Source organism: Amphibalanus amphitrite, unplaced genomic scaffold (genome assembly GCF_019059575.1).
Source record: "Amphibalanus amphitrite isolate SeventyFive unplaced genomic scaffold, NRLGWU_Aamphi_draft 000577F_arrow, whole genome shotgun sequence".
NCBI classification, from domain to species: Eukaryota; Metazoa; Arthropoda; class Thecostraca; order Balanomorpha; family Balanidae; genus Amphibalanus; species Amphibalanus amphitrite.
This window is the reverse complement of record NW_024882071.1, coordinates 17,860-32,168: the sequence shown is the minus strand read 5'-3', so window position 1 is coordinate 32,168 and position 14,309 is coordinate 17,860. Positions and strand designations below refer to the sequence as shown.

The window sequence follows — 14,309 nt, the reverse complement described above, 5'->3', positions numbered from 1 at the left end:
GATTTCCTCTGAATCCATCGTCCCAGATTCTTCGATTCATCTCAGCCCTAAAAAATGATGGCTCTATCAGGTGGATTCTCTGATTAAGACTTGGGATGCTTGGGCAGTTAATCTTGACTCTTTTAAGAAGGCTGAAACACATCGTGAGCATTGCTCTTACGTCCTTTTAAACTGGCATGATAAATTGTCAAAAAATATATATGATGAATGATGATAGTGCTTCACGTTCAAACGAAAAATATCTTGAATAGAGAGAACAACAAGGTATGATGGCAGCCAGGTTCAGGATGATCAGAAAGGAGATGACCAAAAATACATTTCCATACAATGTATTCAGAAATTACATATTCGTACAAATAACTAAAAAACGACGAGCTATGCAAACAAAGAACCGAATACAAACGTTCGGACAGAACCATGAATACAACCAGCAAAACTTACTCCCAAAGTATGAACACTGGACATGGAAGAGGAAATTCGAATTGCACACAGCTTTCCACCGCGAGCAGTTTTCCATTTACACTTGTACACCAGCTTCCATCAACCTAAACATTAGGCGAGTCAACCGTTTAGCGAAGTAATGAGATCAAAACTGTAAGGGTTCTGATATGGTACCGCTGATTGTTAGTGATGACGAAACAGCGGGCGACGTTGCTAGATTAACGTCAGGCGACTCGTGTTCCAAAGGCGAGGTTCCGTGCCGTGGTGGCTATGAAAGAACAAAGCTTGCATGTCAAGTCAAAGAAGCGAGCGATGGCGACGCTCCAGACATGGTATCGCTCTCTGTGTGTGGCGAGGAAGACCAGAGAGGCATTATTGTGGCAGAGACAAGCTGCCACCGTCATCCAAGCCAAGTACCGTGCTCTTCTGGCCATAGATCGGCCCTTTTGGCCTTTTGACCGCCGAGAGGAGTCCCAGCGTCAAAAGCAAGCAGCAGTCGTTATTCAGAACCGTTTCAGAAATCTGAGCGGTGTTGACCATGCGAGACACACGTGAGGCCTTCCTACTGCAGAAACAGGCGGCCGGGTCACTCTGCAAACTCGAGATGCCTATATCTTCTTAACATGTTTTTAAATAAAAGATACTCATGTAAAGAAGAGAAATATGTGAGGATATTTACAGACCGCCACAGATGCTGAACCGGTTCGCCAGAGCAACATAAAAAAACGGTACAAAAATACTGTCCGGTATAGAAGAACGTGTAGTCTTGGTCAATCAGTTTTGTCTTGATTTGCGCCAGACCGTCATGCCGCGCTCTGCGCTATGGACGCCTAACAATAACCTATCGTACAACCTTGGTTAGAGTACTTCACATTGTCTGCGTGGCGGCTGGAGACTGCTGCCGCCAGTGGCTAGCCTTTCCACCCGCACAGATTCGGACCTGGCCGGATTTATGCGGGTCCCGTGATGAGTAGAAACGCCCTAGCTGCACGTTTACAGCGCGTCCATCATTTTTATGATGGCGTCTCGCTCTTTGAGCGCCTTCCAGGCCGCCTCCCGCTCCTTCTTTGAGGGTGACTTCTTGCGCTGTCGAGCGGCCGCCACTGCTTGGTACGCCTCCTGCACCTGAAGAAGAGTAAAAAGGGAGATGGTGAGCGCGGGGGAATGTGGGGAGCTGGGGACGAAAAGGCTGGGAAGGTGGGGAAATGCGCAAGGGGGCGGTCCGGTGGGGGCAGAATATGGGAGGGCGCCCAGAACTATTGGAGATAAACTGAACAGGGGAGGAAGAGGCGATGGGGGAAGAATGCGACGATAGATTTATTACTATGGGTCAATCAGCACGCAATAGCGAGGGTGCTGGTGTGGTTACAAATAGTCACTGGTAGCACAAGAAATGACGTAAGTTGCACAGTGTAACTGTTTATAAAAAATCAAACTGGAATCCGGACGCATTACGGATATACCGCACATGGTACATCATAGCTACATGACGCGTTGTTACTTCAATCGCTAAAACAACGGTTCGGCGCTACAGTTCTCTCAACACCATCAAATCTCAGAACTGAAACAACCACAATCAACCACAGGACACGGGGCAAATCCCCTTCAAATCTCTCCTCCCTTCCGACCCCATCCCAACTCCCAGCCTCCCTCCCTAAGTTTCTCAGCTCCAAAAACCGAAACCGGACCACACCGCATCCTTTCGACCGGTCTCACCAGACCACGAGGGTAGGGACGGGGCCAATGGGGGCGCACGTGACTAATCCTCCGACCTGCACGTGTGCAGGTGGTTACCAGCATCGGACGCGTCACCGCTGCCTGAGCGGCGCTGGGTGAACGCGAGCGAGAGCGAGAACCGGGCTAGCGGAGCAGGTGATAGCGGGTTGTTGCCTGCCAGTGAGATGGACAGTTATGCCCGCGATGACAAGAAATGTTTGTGTATTAGCCATGCAATATGAACCTATGATATGAAGCGACTAGAAAGAGGCTGCAGTGAGTCGGGGAATTTATTTCACACCGCGGGTTCCTTCATGTTTAAAATGTAACTGGAAATATTGTGCAATGCACTGATAATGAGTTTCGCACTACGTTCGAAAAATTCGAAAACTGTTCAGTGTTCAACACCTACATCGAAATTCATGAATGGATTACTTTTCGAAATTTCTGATTTCTTGGCATGGTATCGATTTAATCATTTAAATCTGCAATTAAAATAAATCAGGGTTAATTCTATTTGCGTTAAAAAGCGCACAGGGGATTCAACTATTGGCGCTTGGGGCTCGCACACATCACAAATTATCCTTAATCCCACAATTCCATGCCGCTTGTTTATCTAAGAGGCATTACGTAAGTGCCTGCTACAGAGTAAGTCAACATTTGGGCTTAGTGCGATAAGCGATTATAGGTATTAGTGTTTATCCTGTAAAAAAAGCTGCAAGGGTACCGCCAGGCTTAGCGATCTTAGTCCAGTCTTAGCAATAAACCTCTCTCTTCTGGTGTAACATGTTTTGCTACACCACATATTTTAGTGACACTTAAATACAACTATTAATTTCAATGTTTACATAAGAGCAACATGAAGTGCCTTGCTTAACCTCTCAAATGTCTGTCGCGAAATCTAGGAGAAAGAACGATATCGATTTTATTCGTCCTTCCCTCCAACGGGCTTATGTAGCCCATCGGGGGGCGGGGGGAGGGGGGGGGGGCTCCTGCTCCTTCTCCTACCCAATGAGTTTTTCCTAATACCTCGTAGCTTAAAATTACTGGAATACGAAAACTGCCGAGACAAAACCAAGACTTTTCCATGGTAATGGCATGAATATTGAATAAGCGACCATGAAAGAATAAAACACGCCTTTCAAGCGCTAAGCCAAAACGCAAAGCACCTGAGATCCAATCCATTGGAAGATGGCACAAGCCAAATCCTATCTTATCAACAGTGGAAGGCAGGTGAGGAAATCCCGAAACCAAATCCGGTTGAACAAGCTTTCAGAAGGCGTCAATCCACCGATCTCCTCTTTTTACAGCAGAGAATAAAATTGAATGGTCGCCTGACTTAGTAAAGAAAGGCAAAAGTAAAACTAGCGATATAGGTATCCGGTATTAGGCGGTAGATGGACCACTGCACTATCTCCTTACAACCGTCATAAGCAACATGACTTCGCTAGCATGGATGCGTCACCAATCGTTGCAGCAGATGGAACCATATTTTACCGGTTTCAGCATTTGTCCAATCCGTAATCAAACTACCTTTTAGCCTGACCAACTTTTAGGTCCTCTGCGCGCCCAATATCTAACCATATCTTACAAGAAGAATGAATGTCAAATGAAATAGTCAAGTGCCAATATTGACCACTCAATGATGCAGCAAATGCCATCCAGTCCGGCTCAAAACCAGCATAACCTCCGAATTAGGCTGGCTGAGAGCTCCGGAAAGACCGGCACATCGCCGAGCCCAGTGTTGATGTGGTCGGTATGCGGTGTAGCGAGCTCCTGTAGTAAATACCCCAGCTGGTGCTACCATCTAACGACGAGAGGTGGAAACTGCATTTCAGACACCGCGACCGACATTCCAGAAGGCGAAAATCTCGTCACCAGACTTCGCAAATCGAAGTTCAAGCCCAGCTCGTTTCTGTTCCGCAATACATGTGCCTCCTCCTCCCCTTATGAAACGTTCTCATTTGCGCCAACGGTTTCTTTTCATCTCTTACTCGTGTTTTAGATGCCCGCTCCCCCAGGTCTCACGTCCTGAACATCCCCTCCCCCTCCTGCAGCCACCCATGTAATTATCAGAGGCCGCTCTCCTTCCACAGGTCACTCCTCCCACTTCTCAACACTCTCTCTCCCCTCACCTGTGCATCAGTGGCCGCCAGCTTCTCCCGCAGCTCCTGTCGCTGAAGTTCCGCTTTCGCCAGTCGCAGCAGCCGCTCCAGCTGACTGGCGTTATGGGCTGAGAGGGTTCGCAGGCGCGCCTGACACCGCTCCAGTTCAGCCAGCACCTGGGATAGCGGGAGGGGACGGTTAGATGGCGACACTGGAGCCTTATGTCGCACCAGTTCAGCTAGAACCTAGTAACGGGAGGGACGATCAGATGGCGCCACTAGAGCCGGAAATTACTATAATCAAGTAGATGAGACGCAGCAATACAACAGAATAATATTGGTAATTCGTTAAATGGCTTCAAATTATTTATCTAGCCCAACCACACAACTCTATACCTAGCTAATTCACACGCCACTCCACCAACTAGCAGCAGCACCGCTCGGCACTCGCTCGGCGGCCCCCTCCCTCACCTGATCATCAGCGACGGCGCTGGGCCCGTCGGAGTCATCCACCAAGCCCTGGTTCTGTAGCTCCTTACGTAGCCGTCGCTCCAGCTGACCGGGAGTGCTGAGCTGCACGGAGGACGATAGGCCCGGCCGCGCCACCACCGAATCCGTCTCTGGGGAGGGTAAAACGTCAGAATATGACTGTATAAGAAACCTTTGGACAGTCAAATAGGAAAATATAGCGTTCAGGAGCCAACAACGAACTAACTGATTACTGAAGTGAAACTGAAACAACGAAACGAAATGCGAACTAACAAGGCCAAAACTAACTGATTTCAGAAGCATTGTCATTTAAACTCCACTACACGAACAGCATCATCACCCAAATTATTACCGTAGGGGCATTACATAGGAAAGATTCTCACCTTTGCCTTCAGTCTCGGTGGCATCCTCAGCGTTGGAGTTCTCCTCTACGAGACCGGAGACCAGGCGCTGGGTGAGGGCGCCCAGTCCGGCCGCCTCGTCATCACTGTGGGTTAGAGGTGAATGAGTGGGTCAAAGCAGTCACCATTACCAGTACTGACATCACTCAGAGGGATCGTTGTCACAGACCCGAATGATGAGAAGTCTGAACGTAAATTTCACCAGTGTTTCCGAAAAAAAAAACTGAGCGGATAAGCTACAGCATACAAGAATCGCACAATCTAACACGCTCAAAAGACGCGAAAGACAAAAGACTCGAATTAACAACACGGAAACAGACCATATCTGTCGACCACCATGGAATAAGGATCAACCCAGCCAGACCCACCACTGCTCACCCTTTTCCCTTCGCCTTCGCTCCGCTCTGCGAGTCGGTGTCGTCTCCCGACTCGCCGTCGGCCGTGCCGTCCTCCTCTGCCCAGCGCAGGGTGTAGTGTTTGCCCAGCGGAGGAGCGCTGAGGTATTCCTCCATGTCCTCCTCCTCGGCACTGAGACGCTCCAGCATCTGAGCAGGAGCGGCGAACAGTCAGACCGCTGGGGATCGTCACAACGGGAGCGGACTACCGAAACTCTACGGTCGTACGGAGATCACTCAGTATGAAAATTTGAATGAACAAAGTTATGTTATCGTTAAGTTATATGTTAAATTGTATTGTCAAGTTAGGTAGAAATAATGTCTTGGTATCACCTCTTCAAAAGGTTGGGACTAAATTTTGAAAAAGTGACGATAATTTGGGCTCCCGGCTTTAAATGCGCATGTGTCCAAAATTTATTGATTTTTGATGTCTTTAACATGATGGGTAGCTATTGAAAAGTTGAGCAACAAACTTTCCGTCGTTTTCAAAGAAAAAAATCGCAGACAGTTACCTCCACGTCTTTGGCAGTGATGGGTCCGCAGTACTGCTCCATCGCCGCCCAGAACTTGTTGGGCACGTCATTCTTGACGGGCGGCGAGGGCAGGCACGGGTCGGCCTTGATTTGCGGCAGGATGTCTGCACTGTGTTCCGGAGGATGACTCGGCTGTGGAAACCAGCAAGGACACGGTTCGGTTAGCGATGCTTATTTTTTGTTCACCAGCTGATCAATAAGTGTAAGCGCATTTGCCAGGGACTACAAACATCACTTTAAGATAAACTTTGTTGAAACGCATAGCTTAAACGTATCAAGATTTGATGTGAGTTGTCGATAGCACATAAGAAGGACACGGACAGAACAATGACAGCTGTTTTCGTACATACCCCGGATGAGATGCGGATTTTGGTCGGTTTCAGCGGTGTGGCGTCCTTGGCGCGGCCCAGCGAGTCCTTGAACTTCTTCGCGGGCCGGTCCACGCTCCTACTGAGCTTCCCAGGAGAGCTGGGCGCCACCTGAAACAACTCACGTGAGCTGGCTATCGAAGGGCTAATACTAGGTAGGTAACTTACAGGATATATGGTTGCTTGCAGCCCCCGTTCACGAGCTCCAGAATTCCTTTACCGTGACGTCACCACGGCGGCAGAATCTCCATTACCCATAGGCATGCATGCAAATTTCATCATTTTTCGGGCGAGTTGGAGAAAAGATCAAGGCTTATATGTCATCAAAAGATGTACCAATGTAACAATGAATTCGCCTCATTACGATAAATGGGACTGAAACTAAAAAAGTAGGACCATATCGAGCCAAAATCTGCAACTCAAATGACCCATTCATTTGAATGTGAAGGATTTCCTCTGATTACGTCACCACGGCGCCTTTATTTCCCTAGTGAACCAACCTGAGTAGTAAAGGAATCTTGGTTGCTTGTACCTACTAGGTGCAGTAGTCAGTAGGTAATCACACCGCCTTTTGTCCCTTATGGTAATGAAGCATAAAATTAAAGTTTCGTAATAAAAAACAATATTGCTGAATCAATAACCACCAACGAATTGAAACACCAGGAATGATCGCACTGTATCGAAAATCATCGCACCGAACTAGAAAATAATGGCACCGTACCGTGGTGATGGGCCTGCTGCGTCTCTTGTCGAGGCTGTTGATGAGTTTTATTTCGGCGCTGAGAGTCTTGCGTCTGATGGTGGCCGCAGAGAGCAGGGCCTCCAGCTCGAGCTGAATCCGATCCACGTCCTCCATCGAAATGGAGCCGTCGGGACGCGACACCACTGGACAGAAAATACACACTCAATAAGATAGCTAGCAGTGGTGTCGAAGTGGAATGTGTGAGAGCTGTCAGGATATGACACCGTATTTATCGTATTTGACACCTCATACCCGTATTTACGCAGTACGCACATTACCGTGACCACGTGATTACATGGAAGCAAGATGGATGCCCGATACATATGCTATTAACCCTCGCACTTAATGGACCCCTTCCCTCGTTTTTTTTTTCGCGAATACTCGCGCAAAAAGCGGCCGATCACGACGAAACTTTCAGTACCCTCGATTTAATCAATTTTACTCCTACCCTAAAAATTTCATGATCCTGACCCAAATGACCTTTGACCTGTTTCTCGAGAGCTAGGCGTATGTCAGTCAGCTCGCATTATCCGCACGTTTCGTCTTTTTGTGGTTGTAAACGTTCAAACATGTGTAATGATGTTGGTCCCATGTATTATGGTGGATGTCAAAGGTCACATGAAGGTCAGGTCAGTCATTGACCTTTGATAACCTTGGTTAACTTTTCCGAATTTTAAATGTTCCCAGGGTAGTTTTTGCACCTGATTTCGAATTTCGCACCCATCTGGACATCCACTAAGTCAAAATGTTGGCTTACCAGCTGTGTATTTTGGGAGTGAGAACTCATGGTCTATGGCCAGCACTTCTGGAAAGTTCAAAGCACAGTGATCAAGCTTAATGGGAACTTCATTTTCATCTTTTGACTTGCTGTGTTCCTTTCCTTTTGAAGTCTTCTGGTGTTTTGGTTTTGGAGCCATTTTCTGAAAAAGTAGATTTCACGATTGTGAGACTCAGATAGAAACCACTAAATGGGACTTAAATATTAGGTACCTAGGTATAGGTACCCAACCTGTTCTAGAGGATAACAACTTAATTCCCGAACAAAGTTTCCCACAAACATAAGCCCAAATTATCATCACAACTGATTATCAGTTCAGTTGGGGAAACTACGAGGCGAATGTCAAAAAATGGATTGGTCAATAAATGGACTTTTGATGACCATATATGGGCATAAATGCAGCCCCCGCTACTAAGGGTGAAAAACGGTATAACAAGCCGGTATTTGTGGTATCGCGTCCACTTATTGGAGAGAAAAGGCTTCCATTTTTCACTAGGAATTAGTGTGATTTGATTAAATTCGGCGAATTGACTCGAAAATGGCGATAGGAAAACGGTTTTTTTTGCAGGTTCTGGGCGTCACAATCAGCTGGCCATTCAATAAATGGATTGGTTTTATGAAGGAAAATTGTTAAAGGATTTAATTTAATTACAATAAACAAAAATATTTAATTCTAAAATAATAACTAAACTACAATTAGAAAAACCATAAACAAAATAATAAAAATAATGACATTTTTAAACCACGGTACTGCTTACATTTTTTGGCGCGTCTGTTTCAATCCGCCATATTTGCCAATCACGGTTTGACCTTGCGTTGTAACTCTGCGATTTAGAGCCGCCAGTTAATTATGCACCGGGTGAGTGTAGGTCTTGTGTGGTTAAAAAACATTCTTATGCCTTATTTTTTCATTTGAATGCTAAAATTCATTGAAAAGATGAAGTTGTCTGATTTTATGACCATATATGGTCATCGCCCCGCCCACTCCAGCCGCTGATTGGCTAATCCATTTTTTGTTTGGCTCCTCGTAGTTTCCCCAACTGAGTTGGGAATGTAGTGATGCATCATAGCCAGCTTGCAGGTCAGAGAACTTCAAAGTCCTATCCAGGGATCCTGCATTACAGACAAAAGTTAAAACATTTTGGTGAGATTTCTTATTGAATGGACAGTGGTTCTGACCAACCATATTTGTTAAGATTTCTAAATTTAAATACCTTATCAGTATTTGCTCAGGGTCAGGCGACTCCCGACTGTCAAGCCAACCATGTCATACCCACTGCCCAGAAATCCAGCCTCTTCTCAATTTTTGGGTAGATGTGAAGATGAAGTCTGAGTACCTAGATAAAAGACAATCTAACCTGACCACCTGACCTCACCTTACCTACTAACCTACTAACCAAGGTATATAAAACCAGCCTTCGACCTATCACCCAGTAAATGAAAGGTCAGGAAGGCGTTCTGGAGAGGTAAATAGAGGGCACGTACTTAAGACCGCAACACGAATTTTGGCACTTTTAATAAATATTTCAAATTCTTGCAGATTTTAAATAATTAGATAATTATGTAAGCCAAACGTACGTTTTTAACTTGTATTGGTATTTTTTGTAATTCAAGGGCGCTCACAACTGCATGCCCCACGGCCACCTCTCCCGATCGGCGACCAAATTAAGTACCGTTAAATGTTGATATTTATTAGCTATAGTCGAGCCTTATGTGTCAAACCTAATGACTCTCCACGCCTATTTCAATATTTATAAGGCGATAGATAAATACCGTTGTATTCATTCCTCTTCCATGGTCATCGTAATTGGCGCGTTTGAGACAATATGTGAATTTTTTAGGTTGTAATTTGATTGCGTCAAGAATTAATTTTAGCTTTATACGCAATTTGTTTTTGTTGTATGGTATAAAATGAAAATGAATTATGCATCGATGACAACAAAAATATTAAATAAATATATAAATGGTAAAATTTGGTTATTGATTTTAATAATCGTCATCAAAATAGATTTCTCTTTTTCCAAATTTCAGCCATTTAAAACATAAATCCTTAAACAATACGCAAAAGAATAAAGTTTAATAAGAATTGACGTCATAAGATTAATGACGTCAATTTGTTAAAATTTGAATCAAAAATGGAGGAAGTTGTGTGATATTTGCTCATAAAAGTTTCTTTTACGTGCAAATGAAAATGCTATAATAAAAATTAGGAAAACCATCCAAAGAAAAGGATAAAACGGCGTACTATGATACAATATGTTAAAAGCTCTTAATCCATTGGACAATTAATATGACGTCACAAAGCCGCAGTGGGATGGTAGCTCAAAATCGTTTCCCAAGCCGGCAGGCTGCCTACGTGTGATTTTTTGTTGATTCTTTGGAACCAAACAAGCCACGGGGCGGTCACCGCGTGTGAAGAGCATATATTTTATTAATATTGCTGCTTATTGCAATTGAAGAACTTGAGCTGAATAGAGTGAACCATGGTATGTATGTTATGTTTTTCTTAGGGTTCGGGTCGTTGAATGCCTAATGCTTAAATTTTGTCTCGCCTACTATAAACTGATGTAAACTAAATAAGCTTCATGTAGGTGTATGGTGGTTTTCATTTAAAGAACATCATGCCATTGGATAACTTAATTTAGAGATTGCTTATGTATATGCCAGTTAAACGCCTTTGGGGCGAAGAACGAGGAGCAAGATATTGAGCCCTGGATTGCGGAAGGGTGAGAGGGTACTTCCATCCGGCCTGCTCAAAGCACCCTTCTAATAGGTCACTAGTGGTGTGCCGAATTTGGACTCAATCGGCCCAGCAATTAATGAGATCTGGAAGCGGCATTCTGCATGTGCGCATGTTCCAATGAATGGGGTCCAAAGTGGCTTATGCACTGTACCCTATTAACCGGTCCCCAACTGTGTACCAAATTTGAGCGCAATCAGCCCAGCCATTCTCAAGATCTGGAAGCGCCCCCTGTGCTTGCACATGTGCAGTAGCACCCTAGCTGCAACACATGGACATGCATCGCCTGGTAGGTGCCTGCCTGTATGCCAAGTTTAAGTGAAATCGCCCCAGTAATTACCGAGTTATTGAAATGGGAACAAATTGGGGTCACTCACAGAGCTCAGGAGTATCCGACCTTAGGTGAAGGGATGCAGCTACCCTACAAAAATTACTGCAAGATAATCGCCCAAGCAGCTGCGGATATATGAGCCTCTCAAGATCACTACTTTTGCAAAACAGCTTAACTCACCTGTTTAACTCACCTGTTGGGTTTCCTCAGCCTTGCTCTTAGGAGAGGAGTGAGAAGGAGGGAAACCCAAGTCGTTCAGAGATGCGCCAATTCCAAAGAATGTAGTTGGACACAAGCTGGGGCCAGTGGGTGGGCCTTGAGTCAGGGAACTGGTGTTGTGCGTCTGCATGTGAATTGTTGTGGAAACTCGACAAGTCTACCCTAGTTGGTGCTAATGCTTCACAAAGAAAGAAAGAGAAACGGTTGTGAATGCAAATGCTGCAATGCAAATGCTGTCTCATCCGCAAACAAAATGGGTGAATGACATGTTTGAACACCCTTGACTTTTCACGTGGCACATGCCACGACGTTCCCCTGAAATGTATCAAGAGTAGTCAATTACGGGGTAGAAGGAATAGGACTTTCCAACAAAAAAGACCGCAGGACAATGGGTCCAGCAGTTGTTAGCAGCAGTTATTGAGATATAACGGTTACTGAGATATAATGCCTCTCCAAAGCGTTACAGGCTGGGTCGGGCCGCTCATACTGAGAATTTTCCGTAATATTGAAAAGAATTCGCTTCGCTCGCTCGTACTAACATAGGGGGAGCGTTCTGGTCTAGGGTTAGTTCCTCGCCTCTAAATTCAGCCATCTGGGTTTGATTCCCAGGCAATGCATTGCCACTGTCTGACCGCTTGGAAGTTGGAACAGCGTGGGAGTTCCGGAATCCGGTTAGTACCTTGGATCACCGGATATGGTACTTAACCCAAACCAACCAACTAGCATATAACATAGGCATACCCCATGTGTGTACATTTGCATTATGTATGTAACCTGTGTAATATGCACTATCTAATTTCATAGCCAAACATTGGAACATGGGGTTTTCTGTGAACATGCTTGGTGCGGTGGACAACGGAGGACTGGCCTTGTGAAGCTATGTGTCCTACCCCAAGACTAGACAAGACAAAATTTTGTGAACATAGTTGTGCTGCACATTAGACCTGTATCACACATTCCGCAATCCCAAGTGTATCAGAAACCACTCGGATGCTGTTTAATTCTGAAGTTTTTGTTCTTTTTTGTTTCAGCTGGACATTGAGCAGATGAGCCGTTTTGTTTCGCCGGTGAACCCCTCCATCTTCCCGCATCTCACAACCCTGCTTCTGGGAATAGGCATCTTCTACACTGCCTGGTTCTTTGTGTATGAGGTGAGTAGCAAGGTGGCTTGCAGCTGGAGCTCTTTCCAACTGCATAGCATTATGTTGTTTTTATCTCTGTTTACACACAAAGTAAAAGCTACATTAAGAAGGATAATTACTTTCATTCATTAGGTCTATGATTTAGCACTGTATGAAAATATGGTAGTTCAGAATACAGTGTATGGTCAGTCCACAGCAGAAGTAATGTGCGGTTTCAGCCATGGGTATGTTCTGCTTCTGAAGCTTAGGAAGGATTAGCCAGACTACATTAAACTTTGAATGTAGCTTACGTGCATTGTCACCTTTGCAGCTGCAGCTTTATCTATTGACTTCTTCTTTTCGATCGCTCCGCATTAAAAAATCGCCAGTCAAAGCCATCCGTTGAGATTGGTAAAACCACACATTACTATAGCGGTGGGCTGTACCTGTATGGCGTAAGGAAGGGTTGATATACATTCCCTAATCCCTAGTATGGTGTATGCATGATATATAGTAGGTAGTATCGTTGTACGGTAGTCCGGTAGTAAGGCAGTACGGAAGTACGGTACCTAGTACTGAGTTTGGTAATGCGGTGTACGATAGTGCTTTGTGCGGTGCGGTAGTACGGTGTATGTAGTACTGTGTACGGTAAGGCGTACGGAAGTACAGTTTATGGGAGATCGGTGTACGGACATGAGGGCGATTTGTCGCGGTACGGTGTACGCAAGTATGCTGTACGGTAGAGCGGTGTACGGTGTACGGCAGTACGGTAGTACGGTACTATGGTACACGGTAGTACGGTGCAAGGTAGTACGGTGCACAGTAGTGCGATGTGCGGTAGTACGGTGCACGGTAGTACGTTGTACGATAGTGCGGTATACGGCAGTACGGTGCACGGTAGTGCGGTGTGCGGTATACGGTAGTACGGTGCATGGTAGTGCGGTGTACGGCAGTACGGGGCAGGATAGTGCGGTATACGGTAGTACGGTGTACGGCAGTACGGTACACGATAGTGCGGTATACGGTAGTACGGTGCACGGTAGGACATTGTACGGTTGCGCAGGGTACCGTCGCCAATTTGTTTTCGAAACGCCGTTAAAAGCATACCTATCATCGTAGCAGCACGTTGCACATGTTTTATTTCATATTTGTTAGGGGCATGCTATCAGGCAACGGTTTGCTATATGTTTGATGTTGTTTGCATTTTTGCAGCTTCATTTATTTATATTGACTTCTATTGGATTCGGTGTTGTATATTTTGCAGTTTGTTTTTCCCCATATAATCTTATTGTCCTCTGTCGCAATAATGTTCCTGGCCATTTTCTGCTGTCATTATTGCAGGGTGTTACAGGTCCAGCCACAAACTATTCTCCTAAGAAGAGTCGTGACGCTCACGTAATTTATTTTTTGTTTGAAATTCGCCTTACGCCTTGCATTATCTATTTGCTTTGCATGTGTGTGTGTGTGTGTGTGTGTGTGTGTGTGTGTGTGTGTGTGTGTGTGTGTGTGTGTGTGTGTGTGTGTGTGTGTGTGTGTGTGTGTGTGTGTGTGTGTGTGTGTGTGTGTGTGTGTGTGTGTGTGTGTGTGTGTGTGTGTGTGTGTGTGTGTGTGTGTGTGTGTGTGTGTGTGTGTGTGTGTGTGTGTGTGTGTGTGTGTGTGTGTGTGTGTGTGTGTGTGTGTGTGTGTGTGTGTGTGTGTGTGTGTGTGTGTGTGTGTGTGTGTGTGTGTGTGTGTGTGTGTGTGTGTGTGTGTGTGTGTGTGTGTGTGTGTGTGTGTGTGTGTGTGTGTGTGGTGTGTGTGTGTGTGTGTGTGTGTGTGTGTGTGTGTGTGTGTGTGTGTGTGTGTGTGTGTGTGTGTGTGTGTGTGTGTGTGTGTGTGTGTGTGTGTGTGTGTGTGTGTGTGTGTGTGTGTGTGTGTGTGTGTGTGTGTG

The 14,309-nt window shown here is 45.5% G+C and overlaps 1 protein-coding gene and 1 long non-coding RNA gene across 11 annotated transcripts; one reads left to right on the top strand and one right to left on the bottom strand.

The window, feature by feature from the left end:
- Window positions 1–313: 313 nt before the first annotated feature.
- On the bottom strand, window positions 314–9,771 carry LOC122394159 (transcriptional adapter 3-B-like). 10 transcript variants are annotated; one of them, XM_043390822.1, is made up of 10 exons: window positions 9,742–9,771; window positions 7,948–8,110; window positions 7,170–7,333; window positions 6,431–6,559; window positions 6,060–6,212; window positions 5,531–5,697; window positions 5,135–5,238; window positions 4,734–4,882; window positions 4,293–4,439; window positions 314–1,566 (listed from the first exon to the last, which is right to left on the bottom strand). In XM_043390822.1, exons 1-10 carry the CDS (start codon window positions 9,751–9,753, stop codon window positions 1,435–1,437), a joined length of 1,320 nt encoding a protein of 439 aa, XP_043246757.1. In that variant the 5' UTR covers window positions 9,754–9,771; the 3' UTR covers window positions 314–1,434. The 10 variants fall into 10 exon arrangements, with proteins under 10 accessions (XP_043246757.1, XP_043246758.1, XP_043246760.1 ...); XM_043390823.1 differs by lacking the exon at window positions 9,742–9,771 and adding an exon at window positions 9,690–9,738; XM_043390825.1 differs by lacking the exon at window positions 9,742–9,771 and adding an exon at window positions 9,642–9,731.
- Window positions 9,772–11,631: 1,860 nt separating this feature from the next.
- LOC122394175 lies at window positions 11,632–12,414 on the top strand. Its single transcript, XR_006258809.1, has 2 exons — window positions 11,632–11,929; window positions 12,290–12,414. It is a non-coding gene; the product is annotated as an uncharacterized LOC122394175 (long non-coding RNA).
- The last annotated feature ends 1,895 nt before the right edge of the window (window positions 12,415–14,309 follow it).

Coding starts and splice junctions, on each gene's coding strand:
- LOC122394159 (XM_043390822.1), bottom strand. Junction 6,560..7,169: donor GCAGCAGGCCCATCACCACG/GTACGGTGCCAT, acceptor GAGTTGTTTCAG/GTGGCGCCCAGCTCTCCTGG. Junction 5,239..5,530: donor GCGAAGGCGAAGGGAAAAGG/GTGAGCAGTGGT, acceptor TCTAACCCACAG/TGATGACGAGGCGGCCGGAC.